General features: G+C 37.3%; 1 protein-coding gene across 4 annotated transcripts; it reads right to left on the bottom strand.

Annotated features, from left to right (window-relative positions):
- Positions 5,242 to 15,538, bottom strand: LOC109831663 (pheophytinase, chloroplastic). Of its 4 annotated transcripts, none has more exons than XM_020399034.1 (6): positions 15,505 to 15,538; positions 9,285 to 10,058; positions 7,726 to 7,952; positions 7,377 to 7,568; positions 7,152 to 7,308; positions 5,242 to 5,687 (listed from the first exon to the last, which is right to left on the bottom strand). In XM_020399034.1, the coding sequence occupies exons 2-6, from the start codon at positions 10,032 to 10,034 to the stop codon at positions 5,442 to 5,444; spliced, it is 1,572 nt and encodes a 523-aa protein (XP_020254623.1). In that variant the 5' UTR covers positions 10,035 to 10,058; positions 15,505 to 15,538; the 3' UTR covers positions 5,242 to 5,441. The 4 variants fall into 4 exon arrangements, with proteins under 4 accessions (XP_020254623.1, XP_020254624.1, XP_020254622.1 ...); XM_020399035.1 differs by lacking the exon at positions 15,505 to 15,538 and adding an exon at positions 14,704 to 14,782; XM_020399033.1 differs by lacking the exon at positions 15,505 to 15,538 and adding an exon at positions 13,984 to 14,072.

Below are 15,655 nucleotides of genomic sequence, written 5' to 3'. Positions count from 1 at the left end.
ATGTAGTTATGCAGTGGGTTGGACCATCGTTACCTTAAATATGCTAAAGAAATATCCGATTGTATCAATGGAGTTGCTCCAGTTATTCATCTTACTCTATAAGAAGCCTTCGTTGAGTAGCGTGTGAAAGAGGTGGACAATGATATAAATATTTACACACACGCATATTGAAATTAATAATTTACATAAGATCAATATTTTTTTATTCACTTGTTATGAGAATTACAATTCCTATAACGTTTTTTTACTATGTGGATTATAAATTGTAAAACCACTCGTCTTTTAACTAAACAACCCAAATGACTCATTTAAGTCATAGTTTTGAACCCACAAGTTTCAAGAAGTGGATGTGATGTATAGGATATGCGTCCAAGAAATGTATGACAAGTGTTCAAAATCCAAACAATGTATTGTTTAATTGAGTACATGCTCGAATAAATGTATGCATATATGCAAGGAGTGTCCAAGGTGATTCGGTATGTGTCGGGTACGAGTACGGCTTTGGACAGAGGTACCCAGGTAACATAGGTTTTTAGTCATTTTCTATTCTCTGATATGCTGTGTTACAGAGATATAATAGGTTTTGACTTGAAAGGAAATTTATATGTTTGACTGGCACTTTTGGGGCAAAGCTTGAGTGATGGTGGTTCTGATATCCTCTGTTGTCATTGTCAGTTATATATCTGGAAGCAGCATGCATTCTAGTTTCTCCTTTTTGTATTTCTGTATGGCAATGAATTTGTTAGAGGTACTAATCAGTACTCTTTTCTAACCCCCAAGATTCACAACAACAACAACAATAATAATAATAACCCTTAAGAAAACACATGAGAAACTTTGCATACAAAATCTGAATTGCATATGTTTTTTATCTTTTGATGTGCATATTAAGCTGAAAACATTAGTCTGATACCACTGGAACTTGTGAACTTTGCAATATCATCCTTAATTTGTATTTGTTATGTTCTGGCATGGTCAAATTTTTTCGGTTGGGACACCATTCTAAGTATCTCAGCATACTGAAGCATTGTTTTAAATAGCCCCCCGATATATAGTCGGACATATCCTTTCATAGCTGGCAACAACTGATATGGTCTCTAAATATCCTTTACCACTTTTTGGCTATTTTGGGCAATATATCCCCGATATGGCTGATATATCAGCCGATATATTGCCTGATATATCCTTTATATGGTTTCTCATGAAATAATATACTGCCTTTGATAATTTTTGGGCGAGATATCATGATTTGCCATTATATTAAATGACATTTTGGCCTAAAAATTAGATGAAATGTTGCAACGTTGTTCTGTGCTTTTGTCTGTTTTACAAAGTTGATTAGTCATCCTAAACATATATTATGCACATTTTAGATGCATGGATTTCATTAAGTATGTTGAGATTATATTTTAGCGCATTATAATATATGTGCTGTTGGATTTTTTTGGTCAAAACCGCTTTCCAAAATGAGTTTTTAATATATATATATATATATATATATATATATATATATATATATATATATATATATATATTAATTACAAGTACTTTTCATAAATGTTTAGTAGCCTAGTGAAAAGTTAATGTTTTGTTGTTTCAAATGGTTCTTTGTTCAAGGTTTGTCAACGGCAAGCCGAGAAGTGTTTTATTTTAATTAATCACTCATAAGTTTTAGTGGGTCGTGGGTCGTGGGCCGGGGGCCAATGGACCGGGGATCGGGGCTAATCGGGTTGAGGCGCTAAGTGGCGCTTTGTTAGGCGTACTTTGCACTTCGAAATCAGACGATGTTCGTTGAGGTTCGTCTGATTCACAAGATCAGACGAGGTTCGCTCGTCAAATGAGGTTCGTTCGTCAAACGAGGTTCGTCCGTTCGACGAGGTTTGCTCGTCAAACGAGGTTCGCATGTTTGCCGAGTTCGCTCATCAAACGAGGTCCAGCCGTTCAACGAGGTTCGCTCGTCAAACAAGGTTCGCCTGTTTGACGAGGTTCGCTCATCAAACGAGGTTCGCATGTTTGACGAGGTTCGCCCGTTCGACGGGGTTCGCTCATTCGATGAGGTTCGTCCAACAGACGAAATTCATCTGATTTGCTGAGATGTGACCCTTGCGTTTCGTAGCAAGGCGTCCATTAATTGCCTCGTATTCAGGAGTTACTGCATGCAGCAGTTACAACGGTATTTAGAGCAATTTAATGCACTGATGTTATAATCATAATTTTCATTGTGAATTGTAACAGTCGCATTAATTGAGGGTGACTCTTAAGCTGGTCTTAGAGGCTTATAAATAGCGCCCATTGGGCAGCTCATGTAGTTTGCTAGCGAACTTGGAAAACGAACGTCGGATCTAGGAGATCTTAACGTTGTTGCTGCTATTGTGCTGCTGCTGCAGAAACTGTGCCCGCAGGAACTTACTTTGAAACCGAAAGGTTTTGAACCAAAAGGTTTTGAGATCGAGGAGATCTTTGTCTTGACCGAAAGGTCTTATAGATCGAGGAGATCTTGACAGTACTGGGTTGGTGCATACCAGAGTACTGTACTGCTGTTCCTGTAAACAGTTTGGCCTTGGGATTCTTACACCGGAGTAGGCCAAATATTGCTTTAAGCACAGCGTTTCACAAGCTCACAGCAGTGAACTAAAAAAAATTTAAAATTACAGCACATCTGTTTTCTCAGTTTCATTCTAGATTTTAACCTCAATATCCAACATGTGCAAACGTCTGTTATGGCATTCCGATATTTACCACATATCCCTGAATTTTTCCCCGATATCTGCAATCTAATATGAATTATGGTCATCCGATATGTCCCCTATAGCCGACATTGAAAACCTTGTATTGAAGTTCTTCAACCATCCTACTGTTTTGTAGTTCATAAGAAGGTGAATGACTATTACCATCTTGTTTCCATGTAATTACTACATCGGATCATATTCCATAACCCCACTGCCACGTAGTAAATTCTTCTGCTTTAAGCCACTCATGAGATGCTACTTGCCTGTACTCCTAGGTGAATGAGATTATTACACGGATCAATGGATCCTTGCATACAATAATAATGCATTAAGCTATTCACAGAAAAATCTTTATAGAGGTAATTATGTCATTAACATCTTTATTAAGCATTTTTCTGATTGAGCATGTTGAGTATTCTGCAGATTGAAAAGGTGAGGAGTGTGACAGTGATGAAACCATTTTTTGCCCTTTCTTCGAAATAGATCGTATAGTTTTCTGAGAGGCAGTTGTGCGGGTAAATTATTAAAATCAGTGGATCAACTTGATCAACACAAATATCCTTCTGTAGCTTCTCATAGTTCTTTGTGTAACAGTACTTATAGTACTCATATTAAGTTACTAACTAGTCGCGAACTATGTATAGCTTCGGCTTTTAAGGGCTGTTTGGTTCGCAAATAATTGCGATTGCAACTGTGGTCGTAGTTGCGAGTTGCAGCTGTTTATTTCACTGCGATTGAAGTGTTCTTCCAACCATTGTTGAAATTTTTGACATTTTTATAAAAACGATTAGGCATCAATTTGATTGATTAGGCATTGTATTTCTTTACAGAAAGTGACCCCTTTTTTTTATCTCTGTAAGTGAGCATTGATAACTTGAAAATTGCAACTTCTGTCATACAGGAAGAAGTTTATTTTGTTCAGTGGTCAGACATAAGCTATATATACCTCTGCACTCTAGATATGCTTCTGATTTGATCAAGCGCGCTCTTTCTCAGTTTTGGTGATAACAGTGACCTTAATTTGCGTAGAACCAAATGTATTTATTAATTCCTGGGTGTTTATTTTAGGATTAATTGCAGATGGACCCTGTACCATCAACCAACTGTAGATAGACCCCTTGTAGTTGTATTTGTGCAGAAAGATATCCTGAGCGAATCTATTATTATTATTATTATTATTTTACTCTTAGGAGAGTCAAACAAAATTTGAGGGGGCGGCGACAGATGCTCAATTGTTGAATTCTTTTGACTCTTAAGGAGGGAGGAAAAAATTCGCTAAGGGGGTCTATTCTCACTTGGGAAAATAGTACAAGGGTCTATCGACACGGTAGAACTAGCGGTCTATTTGCAATTGGGCGACGGTACAGGGGATCTATTGTATATTTTACTTCAGAAGGGTTATAGCAACATTCAGTGTCCCTTGGCAGTAGCGTGTTTAATAATCCTTAATTCCTCATGTTCACATATTATGCTTCTGATTACAGTAGTTGACTACCAAAACTTTGATCACTGATGGAGATTACGCGTTGACTCTGATCTACTGTTTGCTTTGATAACTTATCAAAAATCTCCAAATTTATAATTGGACGTGATAAGAATATTCTTTGGATTATCAGCGTAGTAGGCGACCACTCTTTAGATTTTTTTTTTTTTTTTTGAAATTTCGACGCGTATACTTCATAACTTAACTGAAATGTTTATAGCTGCAGAACAGTTCTTGGATTATTGACTTTTAAGCAGTTGCTTAGCTGGTTTCTTTTCCTGTATTTAAGTAAAATTACAGGCTCCTCAAAGCCAGTCGCGTACACGTTGTTCTTTCTTTACTCTGTGTTGATTATGATATATTGTTGTTGTTTATGAATGGTGATAATATAATTTGTAATTTTTCTGAAGCTTAAAAGAAGGGACTGATTCTTTATTATCTTTTGTTGCTCATGATAATGCTTTTTAATTAATTAATTGCTAAATCCTTTGGCTCAAGATTGTACTTTGGTTCTCATTGTGTACTGGTGGTTTGAGGCATGAAAATGGGCTTATTGTGTACTGGTGGTTTGATGTTAATTTTTGTTTTTCATAATAATATACAATTGTTCATTAATTTATTAACGATGAGAGCAATGGACCTTGTGATCTCATGGTCTTATTACACTTTTAAAACATTATAATATGTAGCATCTATATGAGATATCCACTTAAAGGTGCCCTAAAATAAAAAAGTGATTATTAAGCATCTAAAAAGTTGAAGATTTCCACTAACATGGTAAATAAAATTGTGTGACTCGCTTGCCCATATTCACCCTTCTCTCTTTTTATTTTTTTTAAGCTCATGATTGTGCTTTAGGGATCTCTCTTGCCTTTTCTTTTCTTATTATTTTGATGCAAATCTAATGCCAATGATGTTTGGACATAAATAAGTATTATGGAATATTCTTTATAGAATATCATTATCATATCACACAGAGCCATATCTAAGTTTTGCTTGATTTTGGGGTTATATATATAGTAGTAAAAATAAGATTAAAAATGTCCAAGGATTTTATTATCCTTTTCTCCTTTCCAAATTATGTGTTCTTCAGTATTGACTGCCAAAAGTAAGGAATCTATATACAATACAACAATGACGGTCCTATCTTGATACACCAAGAATAAACTACATAGCTATCACTTATGATTTACAAAGGATTTGAGAGGATGTAAGGGGTATGTTGTTCTCTATTTCAAATCGAATCTCACTTTTGCAATGTTAGACCTGACAAAGGAAACTAGCTCATTCCAAAATGAGAAGTTTGATCCTAGATATCGAACTTGTACCGATTTCCTCGATCCTTCTTCTTTGACGTATTCCACATCTCTAATGAAGCCGTATTCCTCAAATTCTGGTTCTTCAAGAAGAGGTAATGGAACCGAGCCATGGGATTCGAGGTTCTTGATCCATCCGCGCAACAAATAGTTCACAACCTGCATAAACCGAAGAATTTTTCAGTAATTTGCTCCTAAACGATCCTCAACTCCGAAATTGTTACCATCTGTAATCAAATAAAACGTGTAGCGTGAGAGATAATGTATGTAGTTGCAAGTACAAGCATGACTAAAGAAGTAAAAAAGATGGGGTTAATTGCATTTATAGCCCATGAACTGTGAGGAGGCAGCCATTTACACACCTCTAAACTACTTACTAAAAGCATGTTTGGCAATCCTAGCTTAAAATTTATGTGGTTACATAATCCATTGGTAGATTATAACCCAAATGGATTAAAATTCTAGGCGTTTGGTAAAAAGAGTGATTTATAATCTATGTGCCTTTCGATAAAATGACAAAAAAAAAAAAAATCTTAGAAGCCAGAGGCGAGAAGAGAAAAACATGAAAAAGTGACGTGTTTTTTCTGTCATTTTCTTGGTCAAACGCATGGGTTAAATTCAAACTAAAAAAGGAATCCTCGGATGTTTTTTATTGAATCCTTGGTTATTTTTTGGTGGATTACTATCCATAATAATCCACTCACCATGTCGTTACTAAACATGCAAAAATATATATAACCCAAAAAGTGGTTTATAATCCACTTTGACCAAGTTAGAAAACATGCTCTAGAACTTACACCTGTTGAACACCAGATGGCATGATTTTCCAAGCTAGGTTGATATGTCACATGAGAATCATGTAACGAAAAATTACCTTTCGCTCTCGTTTTAGCTGTAAATAGACTAAATTGTCCTCTGATTTTGGGCAAAAATTAACATCGTCTGAAACTATCAAATTATACTTAACAGTCTTATCTAGAAACTGTCATGAATGTATTAACTTATTTCGAGTGACTTGCATCCATTTGAGGATACAAATGTCTGGTACTAGATTGGTTTGGCCCCACATCAGCTAGAGCAACAAATACATACTAGAGGGGTTCCCAGGTTCAGGTATTGTGCCTAAGCTTATTAGATCCATCATAACATCAAATGCACATAAGCTTTATTAGCTCCATCATAACATCAAATGCTCATAAATATGCTTCCAAAATCATCGTGCATCTTTTTCCTGCTGCAGTTTCTGCCGAGTACATAAAAAACTATGATCAGGAAAGAACCTAATTCTGGCAATTTGTATGTTGCTCATATGAATATGCGACTAATCATATACGATTGGGTTGTTGCCATACATTCAAGAAATTAATTTTGGTAATATGATTCATGAAAAGTGGCTTCTGTTATAAAAGAGTATAGCATGTCTCATCTAATACACATTTTCAAGTTAAGCAACAATTTACGTGTTTGCGACTGCGGGACACAGAAATGGGTTTTGTATCTTGGAGTGTCGGACATTCCTATTTGCAGAAATAATGATGGATCAAAATTGCAGAGATAATGATAGATTAATTTACAACTAAAGGTCCATTACAGTGGAAGGTCGAAATTCAAATAATCGCATACCTCAGGAACCTCATCATGAGGGCAGTGACCTGCAGGACTAATCTCATAATATGGTGCTTCTGGAAATTGTTGTTTCACTTTCATGCCCCAAACAGGCCTAACCCAAGGGTCCTCTTTACCGTACATGAGACAGATGGGAATATTTTGCAGTTGACACCTAGAAGTGTATATGATGTAAGTAACCATAGAGGAAATAATAGAATACGAAGATGTTACTTTCAATACCTATTCAGAGCTTCCTGGAAGGAGAGCTCGCCTTTGGGAGAAAACATAATGGAAGCAAAAGATGCAGCTGCTGCAGGGTGTTGAGTTGTCTCGATGATGCGGGAGAAAACTTTGTCAACCTTTGTTGAATGATCAGCATATACTTGTCTCAGTATCTCCTCTATGCTACTAGGGTCGCTTATTTTATGCCATCTACACCAAGAAAAAGAATAGCTCAATACATTTGTATTAAATTTAGGTGGACAATATAAACAAATAACCTTCAAATTGAATTCATAGGTAAGATAGAACTGATATATATCAATGTAGGAGATATGAATAAAATTTAAACTAAACTAACTCTACCTACACGAGCTGGGTGAGCTTTTTAACATTTGAAGGTAGAGGAAATGTGCCAGCCCATGGAAAAATTTTGGCCAACCTTGGCGACCTGATAGGATTAGGAAGGAATCCCCAAAATGGTGTTGCATTAAGCAATGTAACTCCTTTCACGAGCTCAGGTTTACACGCTGCAAAGTATAGAGCGACATAGCCACCAAGTGAGTTGCCCACAACATAAACAGGTTCACCAATAACCTGTCGCAGGAAATGTGAATTAGAATGTAAGCTTAACTTTTTATGCGAGCTTCAGCATATATATAAATAAAGTTATAAACACATATCAGCTATTTTTCTTCAGTATCCCTAAAATAATAAAACAGAACTTTTTTATGGAATAAAGGCATGGTCAACAACATAGTATTGTGGTAATACAATGAAATTTTTGGCTGCGTACCCTCAGGTGGAGTCAACTAAATATAGGATTTTTCCATTTAACACTAATTTTTTTTAAAAAATTCATTAAGTAAATGGTTATCTTTGGTATGCCACTTATTCAAAATAGAGGTGTTGATACTCATACTTCCCCATATTATGTTGACAACATGTCGTAAAGTATGACACTTTTGTATCAGTGATCAACTTATTCCATGTTAAGGAAGTTCATCAGTTAAATGAGGCAAATCAAAATTGTAAATTTATGCTTTCTTCACCACTAACTACTAGATTAACCTACATGGTACTGTAGGATTAGAACTATACCTTTGTTCAAATTCCATCATAAACATGAATTCCACCCTTCTCCATTCTATTGCAATTCTGTCTATGGTTCTTTTCTAGAAAAAATGCTGTGACATGTCTGCATGCATGGATTTGTGTGTATTTGGGAAAAGGAAAGAGTTAGAAAGATGGGCAAATTAAAAGTTTTCAACTCAATACTTAATAGCCGAAGATAATTGGGAATTGGACTTAAAGGTATAGAGACATCCAATCTCAACAATTAACATAAAGACTTTGTCAATATGTCATGGCTCGCACTCTCTTCTTTACAGAGATATTTTGAAGGGCTTCTTTTTGCCTCTTCCACAAATTACAAGTTCAAATGTTAAGGAACTCTGAAACTGAAATCAGAAAGATAGAAGTAAAAGGAGACCTCTTGGAAGAAAATGGTAAGAAATGCAATTTAGTAGCCCCCTGTCCTTGCTAAAAGTTTTTAGTAAACCGCCAGGTGCCAAAAGACTCATTCTATCGTGAAATTTTAAGATAATGTCCTGACCAGGACTCTTCATCCATACAAAACCTCTATAAACGTTTGACATGCTTTAACCTACTTTTAACATTAACGTTGCTGTTAAACCCGGGTTATTTTTGAAGTGTTAAAGTACAATATATTATAGGAAATATTACTGGCATCTATGCTGAGCTCCTCATGATGCATACTACCGTATTAAGCTGTCCTTAGTGCATATCGTACATAGAATGTATCCATTAGCATTCTGTTATTCAGCCATATCCTATTAGAGAAATATTGGCTTGCAATGTACATGTGAGCTCTATATTTATATAATCCCTGCAATTAGCAAAGAGTACCTGCTCAACAAAATCCTGAACTTGCTCTTGCCACAAATCAATGGAATAAGCCAACTCATTCGCCCACGGCTGAGATTCATCTCCAAACCCCCACACCATCTCTCTATCTTCGGAGCTGCTTCTCTGCATATTCAATGGAGTAGGATCTTCTGAAGGCAACGACATTCCTTGTCCTAAGAAATCCAACGTCCAAACCTTATACTCACGGCCGAGATCTTTCAATTGCTTCTCATAATGAAAAGTCCCAACCCCAAAACCGGGAAGAAATAGAACATTTGGTGCACCAACCTTTTTGACCCCAGATTTTTCATAATGAACTGTTAAATTTGGTTTCCATTCCCAAAAACCGCTATTAATTGGAGAACCATTACTGCCATCGGATTCATTGGGCAAGCCTGGAATCCAGATCTTTGAGACCTCGTCAGATTTCTGTGGGATAGTTCGTAGCCCCACACTTCCATCAGTCGCATGGTAATGGCAATTATCTGCAGCTTTAGGAGTAGATAAGTTCCGGATTCCTTGGAGAAAACCCAGTAATTTGAGGCCTTCTTTCTGATAGAGATTTTTGGTTGTATCACTGTTTTGATTGGATATTCGTAAAGAGCAAGAGAGTTTCGTCCCAGAAAATAAAATTCCAGATCTTCTGTGGATAAAGAGATTAGAATTTTTAATGTCCGGGCTGCTACCCACGAACTTCCAAGTTAGACTACTGAAAGAAGGGATCGAGGAATGACTTGAGAGCGATTCCATGTCATGAAAAACAACCTAGTTTCTCTGTAGTAATTGCAAAGAGTTCAATGAAGGAATAAAAATTAACAGTTTATGAACAAATATTTATAAGGATACGAGGCATCAAATTATATTTAAAAAAAAAGGAATGTATGCAGAGAGCTCCAAGTTATTCCCGTCCCGTTGAGTAATTATGATTGGAGCATATAATCTAGAAGATGTAACTTTCGCCATCACTGAACAAAATCCGCTTGTATCAATGACTTCTCACTAGACTGCTAAAATCAAACTTAGCTTTGAAAAGACGAGTCCCATCGAAACACCCCAGGGAAAAACAAATAAAAGATACATATCTACTTATATTTGACATACTAAAAGGAGGATAATAGGGATAGATAATATCTATAAAAAAGAAACAAGAGGTATTTCATTAATCTCTGCAACAAAAGGAGGCAATGAAGAATGGTATTATGGTTTTTTCTTCAAATTTAAACCTGACAAAAGACTGAAGCACTATCAAAAGCAGAAGTTAAAGTCTCAGGGGGCCATTCTATCAAATAAGCTTGAGGTAGAGGGAGGGGAAAAAATTTTCAAGCACATAGATACGAGCAATCACTATACTTAACCAAGTTACGTAGTCATGTCAAAACTAAGCCACGCCATTTGGTGGTGCAGAAAATAGAAAGCATGCACATTCATATCGTTAGGAAATTCGATGCAGTAAGAACCAACCATCCAATTACTAAAGTAGTTATATCGATGGATCTAGCGCAATGTTAGTCACCAAGATCCTCCAATTTCCTTAAACAAACACATTCCCAGTTTATTAATCTTCCCTCTTATCTCTCCCATGCTAAAGTCTGTAAACTGCCTGAAATGAAGGAGACCAAGCTACTCCCCAGTGTCAAGTACTTTCCTATCTCTCTCATGTCTTACTTTCAAACTTAAGGACAAAATGCAATTGAAAAGAAACTTTGTAGTCAAGGTGAAATCTAAAGAAACATAGGGAAACTATTCCTGATCTTCCTAGTTTCATCGATATATGACAATATTTGACATTTATTCTGTTACCAACAGATAACAGAAGCCAAAAGGATCACAAGCTATTTTGGGGACAATGGCAAGGTAAAAACCCATTTAGTCAAGGAAAATGATCAGTAAAGGAAACCATTAGAAGGTTGCTTACCCCAAAAAATGACTGAATAAAACCGGATACGATAGTAATTACCCAGGTCCTTGAATGCTAGCCTATACAGATTTCTAAAACAATGGCAAAAAAACATAGAATCATGAACAAATCCATTAGCTCAAGACTTCATCAATTGCTACCATTGTTGGGAAATAGCCTTGCATTTCAACCTTAGAAGACATTGGAAGAGTAGAAATCAAAGCGGGAGGTGAAACGAAGTGAAACGGCGACGACAGGCAGGGGAACGGGTCAGTCTGCCGGTCAGACCGGTTTGGGCAGTTTCATAATTTGGGTCTGTTTTCGAATTCTATTCAGGTTAACGGCTCTTATCCGGTCATATGTCCGGCTTTGGGGCATTATACAAAAGGTCTTCCAGGCCCAGGGACGTGAGGAATTGAAGTCGATGAGAGTTGCTTATTGTAAAAAAACAATGTAGAGAGAACTAAGGAGAGAAATCTTGGGTTTCAATGCAGCACACCATCTCTTTATCAACTTACAACAAACTGCATTATGTCAATCTATGAGGATAAGTGAAGGCATCATTAAGAGCCTTTGCAACAGGTCATAAAACATCTGTCAAGAAACTTGAGTGCTCGACCATTGACATCACTATATCATTAACTAACCCAAAGCATACTTAACAAATTTCTAGAACAATGACAAAGACAGAATTACGAACATATCTAGCAGCCTAACCTCGTTTATTTAAAATGATACAAAGATGGGGGTATAAGATTCACCTATGGTGTGTTTGGGAGTTTACTAAGGGAAGTGAAGGAAAGTTAAACAACGGGAAGGGAAGAGAAGGAAAGGGAAAAGAATTGTAATATGTTATTTGGGAGTTGAGTAAGGTGAATGAAGGTGAAAGGAAGTAAATACATGTAAATTTACATAAATGACTTTATACTAATAACACATCAGCCATTTTATTTGTTTTGATGGGGTAAGAATGTTATTACCCTCCTTTACCCTCCTCTACCGCCCAAATCGGGGGGAAAGAAAACCAAGCAATTTTACCCTCATTTCCCCTTCCTTCCTCCTCTCTACCCTCCTTAAAAAAACTCCCAAACAAGATGAAAGCCGCATTTCTCTTCCCCTCCTCCTCTCTACCCTCCATCCAAATAGGGCCCTACTGCAAACTAAAATTATGCCAAAAAAAGAAAAGAAAAAAAATTAACAGGTTCAAAAGGATCTATATGGGTGGTCAGTAGATAGGCTGCAGATACACAATTTAAGAAGAATATATCCACGAAATTAGATGAAGGCCCCCAAATAAAGAGCTTAAATTTTGATCACTGCCCAGTTCCAAAAAAAAGAGTTTTCAAATTATGTATTTATTAACTACTAGTATTTTTCAGAAATCCTTAGTAGCGTAGCGAAAAGTTAAAGTTTTGATATCTCATAGGTCATGTGTTCGAAGTTTGCCAACGGCAAGCCGAGAATTATTTTTATTTAATCAATCCCTCATAAGTTTTAGTGGGTCGTGGGCCGTGAGCCGTGGGCCATAAGCCGTAGGTCAATGGATCGGGGTCGGGGCTAATCGGACTGAGGCGCTACGTTACGCTTTGTTAGACGCACTTTGCACTTCGCAAGAAAGCATCGGGGCTAGGTTGCACCACGTTGGCTGCCTCGTAGTCTGCTTCGTAGCATGCAGACGAGCCTCGCGTTCGCATGAGAGTGTGACCCTCGTGTTGCGCAGGATCGCGACCCTCGCGTTCAGACGTTACTGCATGCAGTAGTTACAGCATTTATGTTATTTGTCGTTACAAATATAATTGTCATAATTGCCAATATGTTTGTAACGGTCAAATTAAAGTGGGTGCCCTTTGAGCTGGTCTTAGAGGCCTATATATAGTGCCTCTTGGGGAGCTCTTGGACACAAGATAAAAAAAAGATACGAAAAACACGCAAGTGTTTTGTGCTGTTGTGTTGTTGCTGCAGAGTCTGAAAGCGTGAAAGTATTAGTCTGTGCCCGAAGGAACATAGCTCTGAACCGAAAGGTGTTTACAGATCGAAAGATCTTTGTCTAAACCGAAAGGTTTTAACAGATCGAGGAGATCTCTGCCTGAACCGAAAGGTTATTGAACCAAAATATTTTAACAGATCGAGGAGATATTTACCTTGATCGAAAGGTCTTATAGATCTAGGAGGTCTTAACGCTACCGGGTCGGTGCACAACAGAGTACTGTACTTTTGTTCCTGAAAACAGTTTGGCTTTAGGATCCTTGCACCGGAGTAGGGTAAATATTGTTTTAAGCACAACGTTTCATAAACGTACAGTAGCTAAACTTAAAAAAATTTTAAATTACATCATTTCAGTTCTCACTGTTTTATTACTTATTTAGCCACAGACTTCAACAGACAGCACTATATCATTAGCTAACACAAAGCATACTTAACAAATATCTAGAACGATGACAAAGACATAGAATTACGAACATATCCAGTAGCCTAACCTTGTTTATTTAAAATGATACAAAGATGGGGGTATAAGATTCACCTACTGCAAACTAAAACTGTGCCAAAAAAAGAAAAGAAAAAAAAACTTACAGGTTCAAAATGATCTATATGGGTGATCAGTAGATGGGCTGCAGATACACAATTTAAGAAGAATATATCCACGAAATTAGATGAAGGCCCCCAAATAAAGAGCTCAAATTTTGATCACTGCCCAGTTCCCAAAAAAAAAAAAAACACATGACCCCAGAGCTACACTTAGATTGAAAATCAAAGCTCATTAAAAAAAAATTAGACAAGAGAATCAGTGACAAGTGATCTCACCTATTGCTTGCCTTTCTCTCTCTAGAATCTAGAGAAGTAGAAATTTATGAGCAAATAACTTAATAGTCAGAGAGAGGGAGGGAGGGAGGGGGAGAGAGATAAACGTGAGTCGTGGGTCAATGGATCGGGGTCGGGGCTTATCGGACTGAGGCGCTACGTTACGCTTTGTTAGACGCACTTTGTACTTCGCACGAAAGCATCGGGGCTAGGTTGCGCCACGTTGGCTGCCTCGTAGTCTGCTTCGGAGCATGCAGACGAGCCTCGCGTTCGCATGAGAGTGTGACCCTGGTGTTGCGCAGGATCGCGACCCTCGCGTTCAGACGTTACTGCATGCAGCAGTTACAGCATTTATATTATTTACCGTTACAAATATAATTGTCATAATTGCCAATATGTTTGTAACGGTCAAATTAAAGTGGGTGCTCTTTGAGCTGGTCTTAGAGACCTATATATAGTGCCTCTTGGGGAGCTCTTGGACACGAGATAAAAAAGAGATACGAAAAACATGCAAGTGTTTTGTATTGTTGTGTTGTTGCTGCAGAGTCTGAAAGCGTGAAAGTGTTAGTCTGTGCCCGAAGGAACATAGCTCTGAACCGAAAGGTGTTTACAGATCGAAAGATCTTTGCCTGAACCGAAAGGTTTTAACAGATCGAGGAGATCTCTGCCTGAACCGAAAGGTTATTGAACCGAAATATTTTAACAGATCGATGAGATCTTTACCTTGATCAAAAGGTCTTATAGATCGAGGAGGTCTTAACGCTACCGGGTCGGTGCACAACAAAGTACTGTACTTTTGTTCCTGAAAACAGTTTGGCTTTAGGATCCTTGCACCGGAGTAGGGTAAATATTGTAGTACTGTACTTTTGTTCCTGAAAACAGTTTGGCTTTAGGATCCTTGCACCGGAGTAGGGTAAATATTGTTTTAAGCACAACGTTTCATAAACGTCAGTTTGGCTTTAGGATCCTTGCACCGGAGTAGGGTAAATATTGTTTTAAGCACAACGTTTCATAAACGCAGAGCAGCTAAACTTGAAAAAAGTTTTAAATTACAGCGTTTCAGTTATCACTGTTTTATTACATATTTAGCCACAGACTTCAACAGACAGCACTATATCATTAGCTAACACAAAGCATACTTAACAAATATCTAGAACGATGACAAAGACAGAGAATTACGAACATATCTAGCAGCCTAACCTCGCTTATTTAAAATGATACAAAGATGGGGGTATAAGATTCACCTACTGCAAACTAAAACTGTGCCAAAAAAAGAAAAGAAAAAAAAATTACAGGTTCAAAAGGATCTATATGGGTGATCAGTAGATGGGCTGCAGATACACAATTTAAGAAGAATATATCCACGAAATTAGATGAAGGCCCCCAAATAAAGAGCTCAAATTTTGATCACTGCCCAGTTCCCAAAAAAAAAAAAAACACATGACCCCAGAGCTACACTTAGATTGAAAATCAAAGCTCATTAAAAAAAAATTAGACAAGAGAATCAGTGACAAGTGATCTCACCTATTGCTTGCCTTTCTCTCTCTAGAATCTAGAGAAGTAGAAATTTATGAGCAAATAACTTAATAGTCAGAGAGAGGGAGGGAGGGAGGGGGAGAGAGATAAATGCTGGGGACTGGTGATGATGGGTTCCACAGTCCGTGGAGCCATTCGC

This window comes from Asparagus officinalis, chromosome 2 (genome assembly GCF_001876935.1).
Source record: "Asparagus officinalis chromosome 2, Aspof.V1, whole genome shotgun sequence".
Lineage (NCBI taxonomy): Eukaryota > Viridiplantae > Streptophyta > Magnoliopsida > Asparagales > Asparagaceae > Asparagus > Asparagus officinalis.
The sequence above is the reverse complement of the archived record's forward strand: the minus strand, read 5'-3'. Positions and strand labels throughout refer to the sequence as shown.